This window comes from Phocoena sinus, chromosome 20 (genome assembly GCF_008692025.1).
Source record: "Phocoena sinus isolate mPhoSin1 chromosome 20, mPhoSin1.pri, whole genome shotgun sequence".
NCBI classification, from domain to species: domain Eukaryota; kingdom Metazoa; phylum Chordata; class Mammalia; order Artiodactyla; family Phocoenidae; genus Phocoena; species Phocoena sinus.
This window is the reverse complement of record NC_045782.1, coordinates 42,838,653-42,846,206: the sequence shown is the minus strand read 5'-3', so window position 1 is coordinate 42,846,206 and position 7,554 is coordinate 42,838,653. Positions and strand designations below refer to the sequence as shown.

At 39.9% G+C, this 7,554-nt stretch overlaps 1 protein-coding gene across 4 annotated transcripts in view; it reads left to right on the top strand.

Annotated features, from left to right (window-relative positions):
- Positions 1-1,662: 1,662 nt before the first annotated feature.
- Positions 1,663-7,554, top strand: part of CDC27 (cell division cycle 27) — a 59,281-nt gene continuing 53,389 nt past the window's right edge. Inside the window, exon 1 of one of the 4 annotated variants that reach the window (XM_032616240.1) lies at positions 1,663-1,851. In XM_032616240.1, coding sequence (XP_032472131.1) covers positions 1,825-1,851 — 27 coding nt within the window. In that variant the 5' untranslated portion in view covers positions 1,663-1,824. The remainder of the gene's footprint in view (positions 1,852-7,554) is intronic. The other 3 variants (XM_032616238.1, XR_004347440.1, XM_032616239.1) reach the window with 3 other exon arrangements.

Sequence of the window (7,554 nt, the reverse complement as noted above, 5' to 3'; positions counted from 1 at the left end):
TAACAGAACAGGGCATATGGCAGCAAAAAATCACCTTAGCACCTACCCTTTATGGGGCTATAAGTACACAAGCAGTGACTAGAGATGGCTGGTGGTAAAGGTTATAGCTCTGTCAACTGGTGTTTAAAACAAAACAAAACACTCCCCCGCAACATCACCCAAAGGAAGGGAGTGACCCATTCTAACCTGATTTTATCTGCATAAAATATGAGAACCAGAAAGGGAAATTTCCACACAAATGGAATATACCATTGAGTCCCACATCTACCCTAGAGATGTCCTCATTAGGACATCAACCTTTAAAAACTGTTTTCTTCAACCATATGGTTACCAAAGGGGAAAGGGAGGAAGAGAGGGAGAAATTAGGTGTGTGGGATTAGTAGATACAAACTACTATACACAAAATAAGCAACAAGGATTTACTGTATATCACAGGGAACTATATTCAGTATCTTGTAATAACCTATAGTGGAAAAATAATCTGAAAAAAGAAAATATATCTGAATCACTTTGCTGTACACCTGAAACCAACACGATATTGTAAATCAACTATACTTCAATTAAAAAAATATTGCAGAGACTGTTTTTCTCATCTACCAAAAACCAAAATTTTAATAGTTCCCTGTTCACACATTTCGGGGGTAGGGGGAGCAGGAAGGAAATCTGAGAGCCTCTTATGTGTGTTAGACACAGTCACATACATTAATGCACGTAGTTCTCTTAACGGTGTTTTTTCAGACTAAGGAAATAGAAGTTCAGAGAGGTTGTGACTTGCCTAAGGACCTAAAGCTAAGTTAGTGCCAGAGATAAAATTCAAACCCAACCTCCGGATTTCCCAACACACCACAACGCCTCTCTTAACAAGAATAAAAATTTCTGCTCTCCTGAGATTTTCCGTGATCTGGCCACCTAAATACTCATTTCCAGTTAATGTCTTAACTCTTACCAGATTGATCTCATTCTGCATCCTTTCACTTTCTCCTTTCATTTCTTCTAAGTCTACCCACCCTTCAAAACCCAGTTTAAGTCTGAAACTTTCCTCATCTCAATGCTAATTAATTTCCCGTTCCTCTGAATTTTTACGTCACTTATAATGGGCACCACATAATGTAGCATTCTTTGTTACGTTACTTTTCGTTAAACAGACCGTAATCTCTTTGAGGACAGAGGTCATACTAAATCTTTGAAGAATGGCAATCTTTCCAATTTCCTATTTCCCTTTGAGCCATGAATAGGTAGTTCTGGAATGGATGAACGACCTAAACTCAACAGACAGATACTTCTTGATTAATTAAAGTCAGCCCCAAACTCTCGAGTTTAACTCTTTGCTTAATCTACCACGCACCAATTAATCCAGCAAGGTTGAACGGCGAACCGAGAGCTCGGCCCGGCCACGTAATGCTCCCAGCGGACTCCCGCACGCCACGCCCAGCCTATTGGTTGTCGATGAGGCGTGCCCCAGCCTTGGGTGGCCGATGGGGCGTGGCGAGCGTGAAGGAAGGCGTGGCCGAGAAGAGAAACCTACGCTCTGGATCACACTCGGTAGTCTCCGGTAGTCCTCGACAACTTCCGGCAACGGTCTCCTCCTCCGCTGATTCACCTCGGGTATTTCCGGTCTCCTTCGGGCCTTTTCGTCTGGCTCCCGCGCGGGTCTCTCCACTTCGGGTTTTTCCGTGTCCCGCTCGGAGGTGCTCGGCAAACGCTCGGCTTCCCCCATCCCCCGGTAACGGTCGCTGGTGAGTTTAAATGAGCCGGGGCTGGCCGGGCCGGAGCCGCTACGGGGGGGGCCTGAGGCACTGCAGAAAGTGGGCCTGAGCCTCCAGGATGACGGTGCTGCAGGAACCTGTCCAGGTAATGGTAACCGTCTTCTCTGAGGCTTGGCTCTCAGCCTCGGTCGAGAAGCAGCGTATGGCCACTCCGCGGCCTGGTGCGGCCTAGGCCCAGCTGCTTCTCCCGCCTCCCCTCACGCCGGCTCCTGCCTGTCTTCTCGTTAGTTCCGAGGCCTTGCCCGCAACCTCAGCCGTGTTACCTCTGGCCCTACGTTACTTCTTCCCCTTGGTGTGAGCGGAGTTCGGCAATAATACCTCATTTCTCCCCCGGCCAGCGTCCGGTGAGCCCCTCCTGTCATACCAGCGGCTGGGCCCGGCCGGCGTGAGGGATGAGGGGCCGACAACTCGCCCGAGGTGCTCTCTTGCCTAAGGATGTTTGGGAGGCACGTTTGATCAGCGCTTGTACGATCTTCATAACGATGGGGCAAGTTTGCAGGACGAGTGTTGGTTTTGTTTTTGTTTCTGTGAGAGGGTGGAGGGAGGGTAGGATCGGTGTTTTTAATACTAATTTCTATTTTGGTAACAGACTTTATAGTCCACGTTGCTTTTCTCGCTCAGTAAATTTCCCTCTGGACAATGATCTGCGAAGAGAACCCCAAGGCCCAGTGCCGAGGCGCAAGCACCTATACAAGGGGAGAGGGTGGAAACGGCAAATTGGATTTTTTCCATGACCTGTGAGGGGGATGAGAAGTGTTTTATCGTGCCTGTTTACCAGGCGTTCAGGAAATGAAAGACAAATGATGGTTTTTCCATCCATACCACACCAAGGTATGCTTTGACGCACAGTGCTCTGTTGGCATGGAAGAAACACTATTGGATTTTTAAGTGTGTGAAGCAGTGCCAAGTCATTTCCCCCCCGCCATCTGAAGAAACTGAATCTTTTGTCCCTTGGTGATGGACCAGGTCTGTGAGACTTTCACCCTATCCTGTGATCTTTGACTTAATTAGAAGAGTTGACCTCTATCAACTGCTGTCATTGAGTCATGGGCTTTCTTTATTTTGAAGTTATAAAGCAAACCGATTTTAGAAATTGCTTCATATTGCCCTTAAAGACCTGTGATGTCAAATAGTAAATATTTTAATACATCACTCCTTCCATATTTCCTTAATTTTTCTTCACAGGATGAAATATCAACTTCTCCTAGTTGGCTCCTTCTCCAGCTCTTTACATATAGCAGCTATTCGTTTTTTAATTAACGTAATGTGGGATTCTGTCTTAGGAAGTTTACCTGTTTGTACATTATACTGGTGCTTTCAAAGCTATTTCTTTCCATCCAAATTTCTCTTACTAGTAAGAGTCTCTTTTTAAGATTTTTGTTTTTTGAGGCCTAACATGAAATTAGAAGTTGCTATCTATATTCTCTTAAATGGATAAGCAGATCACTCAAGTTGTTTAATTTCTGTTTCATAATTTTGTTATTTTGTCTTAATAATTAATGATACATTTGCCCTATAGGTACAGCTTCTAAAATGATAAACTAGTTTTATTGCTAGCCTATAACCACTTTTTAATAACAATTTCAACTTGCATAAAAACATGGAGAAGAAAAGAAACATGTAGCCAACTCCTTGATAGTACCCATCAGGTTTTCTCTTTTTCCTTAAAGTACTCTTAGCAGTAATGCATTTCGGTATTTTTAAGGCTTAAGGGTCAAATTTGTCTCCCCCCACCCTCACGCACACTACCTTTGTTTATTAGATTTGGGGACAGAGGTAAGAAGTTTTAGGATATAGCTAGGTGAGAATTTGGTTGTAATTTTTAGGATAAGAAGTCATTCAAGAAGAGATCTGGAGCAGTAGGAGGAACAAGCAACTTTGGCTACGATGATAAAGATAAACTGATCAGGGATAGTGCTGAAAACAGGAAAGAAGAGTAAGGAAGAAAATAAAAATAGAACAACTAAATAAGATACTTTTTTTTTCAAACTATGATAAGCGATTGCATGTATTTGTAGAGGAATGAGAGTAAGTTGGAAAAGCGTTTCCTTTCTAGGGATGCCTCAGGGTTTGAGGTATTACTAGGCATAGGAAAAAGTTGAGAGAAAAGATGAGCAACTGTTTTTTGCTTTTTCTTTTTTTAAAGTTTTAACATGGAATACCCAGGTTGATACGTCACATAAGCCTAAATATAATTTGCCTCCTCCAAATTATCTCTTATAGGAAATTGTTACTTTGAGTCTTTGCAAAAAATCTCTCCTATTATGAGGCAGAAATTCTGTCAATTATTTTATTTTTAAAATAACTATTTAGGGAAGACACACTAGCCTAAGTGACTTGAATCAATGCTAATTTGCGTGTTTATAAAATTCACCTGATGAAATTGATTTTTAAAAGGACATGTAGATTTGTCAATTATTCCTGGGGGTAGGACATCACAGAAGTGTTGGATGAAGTAAAAATCACCTTAGTAAGCAGTATAGTAAGTGGGTGCTTTACACATATAATATTGTTTTAGAGATTATTAGATAGTGAAGGAATACTTTTGGCTTGGGATAAGATGAACAGGGACAGCATCTAACGTGGATTCATAAGGTACCATTTTCAAGTAATAGAATTGAAGGTAGTGTATTCAGGAAAATTGTGTTAGATGATTCCCACCCCCCCCCCCCATAATGGCTTTTCAATAAAGCTGTGTTATCCAATGAGAGTAGAAAAAAGTGAAATTCCTAAATATATTTTATGCTTTAAAAAAATATATGTAAGTAACTAAATTGATAAATCAATAGGCATTTGACTATTTGATCTTCATTGAAAAAATTTATACAAGTTAGCTGAAACATTTTGTTTATAAAATTTTCTTTTGGAAAACAGATTACATTAGGTCCAATATAGTGTCTTGAAGACAGTGCTACATAGTACCTGAACTGAGAGAATAAGCTTTGGGATGGGGAGGTAGAGGGGGAAGTCGTTACAAATATGTAGTAATTCCTTTATGGACTAGTATCCCGATATAGCCTTTGTGCTTATATATAAAGCATGAGACAAATAATCACAAATTAATAATTATAAACTGTGATAAGAAGGGCACTATAAATAGGGTGTTAGGAGAGAGACCTAATAGGAGGGTCCTGACCTAAGTCAGATTTGCAATTGGACCATCAATGTTCAGAAGCAGCCTCAATGAAAAAAATCAAATTGGGAAGACTTATGCACCTGATATGTGCCAAGCACAGATAAAAGACATTCTAACACCTACTCTAAAAAGGATGTTAGGAAAGTTCCTTTTGAGCAAATAACATTGAAGCTGAGTTCAAAGTTTGAGAAGGAAACAGTAGTTTGAAGAGCATTACAAGCAGAGAAAACAGCATGTGCAAAGTGCCTAAGACACAGCAGAACTTGGCATTGGAAGAACTGAAAGAGGGCCAGTGTGGCTGGAGTTGCATAGTAATGGAAGGCCATTATAAGGAGTTCAGTTTTCATTCTAACTGTAATGGGGAATCACTGAAGGATTTTCAGCCATGGGTTGACACTATCTGATATAGATCTTAAGATCTCTCTGGCTACTATATGTGAAAGGTCAGGGAGGAAGGAGGCAAAAGTAAACACAGTCTTAGGATGAAGGTAACCTAGACTAAAGTGGTAGCAGTGGAGTAGGAAAGAAGTAGATAAATTCAAGAGATGTTTTAGAGGAAGAACCAATGAGACATGGAAATTGATTGTGGGGGGATCAAGAACAGCTACCTGGATTTAATTTGGGGGGGGCACCATTTAATAAGGAGAATTCTTTGAGAGGAGACAAATTTGAAGGAGGACAATTAAGAATTCTGTTGTGAACAAATTGAGTTGGAGATATTTGTGAAACCAACCAGTAGAAATGTGGATATGTAACCTCTAATCTTTTGAGGGGTCTAGTCTTGTTGGGAAGATAAGTATACTTAACAGGAACAACTGGATAATGTTACAAGTCAGTATGTGATTGCACAGATAACAATAAATACAGGAAAGAGAGATCCTTGTAGACTGGAAAAATGGGAACGGTTTCTTGAAGGAGTAGAACTTAAAGCTTTAGAAGGTGGAAAGGGTTTGAACTGGTAGGGAAGAGAGAATATTCTTGGCATGGAATGGCATGAGCAAGAGCCCAACGTTGAGAATGGTGTTTAGGAACAGGAAAATAATAAAACTATGCATTGGCTAGGATGAAATAGAGGAGGAAAAGATAAGGTTTTGCTAGCCAAGTAGAATCAGGTTACAGGGGACTTAACATCCAGGCTGAGGAGTTTAGATTTAATTTGTTGGTAATAAATAGCCATTATAGGTTTTTCAACAGAAAAATTATGTAATGAAAGCACTGCTTTGGAAAAATTAATCTGATGCTATTGGGAAGGAGGGACAAGACAAGATTTAAGGAGACATACAGGCTAGAGAAATCCAGTTACATGGTAATGTACATCAGGGTTTCTCAATCTTGGCACTATTGATGTTTTGAGCAAGCTAATTTTTTGTTGTAGGGGTACTGTCCTGTGTATTGTAGAGTGTTTTGCAACATCCCTGGCCTCTGCCCACTAGATGTCCCCTCCGTTTGTGACAACCAAAGATGCCCCCCAGACATTACTACATGTCCTTTTGGGGGGCAAAATTGCCCAGACTGAGAACCACTGATGTAGACCTGAACTAAATTAGAGTTCTAGAAATTAGATTGTAATGTATAATAGGAAAATTCCACAGTGATTTTTTTCTTCATACCTTCTTATATTGTTCATTTCTTTTATGATCTAAAAAAAAGATCTTTTATAATCTAAAAGAAAACTTTTCTTTTTTGACAAAACAAGAATAACACAAAACAATCTATGTGGTCACATTTAAGTCTGAATTAGTTGTACAACTTACAGAGGTTGTTTATATTTAAAATAATATTTTATATTTAAGAAGAGCAAGCAAGTAAGGAACTTTGCCGTTTCATCTCTGTGGTGTTGATTTAATTATCTTTAAAATCAGTGTAGCCTAGGACTGACCCATTAATTTAATCAGTAGGATTTCTCTTTTAAACTTTTTTTGGGGTCGGTGGGGTGTTGCTCTGTTTGGCTTCATCACCTTTCGCAGCATTTCGTCCATGTGGCTTTACTTTGTAGAACTCCTGAAGTGATTCACTGAGTGATATTCTTTTATGGGCAGGTTTATACCAGCAGTTGAGCAGTAGATGAATAACAAGGGGGCTAATCTTAACCCTGTCTGTCATGAGCTACCAATTTGTAATGCTTTAGAAAATAGTTTATTCCCCATTCCATTCCCCCGAAAGAGATACATACCGTCACTCAGATGCTGGAGCAGAGTGGTGATGGAAGCTGTTATGTGGCAATTTTACTTCTGGGACGTATGGGAGTTTTTGTTGCCTGCCTTCACTGTCCCTTTCTGACCCTCTTAAGAATTGGTGATAAAGGAATGATGATGTTCTGAGCAAAACTTGATTTTAAATCAGAAATGGATAGAACTCTTGAATATGATACTTTTTTCTCTTTCATTTATTTAATTTTAAAAAGACAGAAAGTCAAAGTCCTAGGAGTTTTGGGCCACAATATTAATGTGCCAAATTTTCGTGGCGATCAGTATCACTAATGTAGCTGGTGAATCAATCATTGGGTCTTTTTTTTTTTTTTTAGTTATTTTACTTTATTTTTTCAACATCTTTGTTGGAGTATAATTGCTTTACAATGGTGTGTTAGTTTCTGCTGTATAACAAAGTGAATCAGCTATACATATACATATATCCCCATATCTCCTCCCTCTT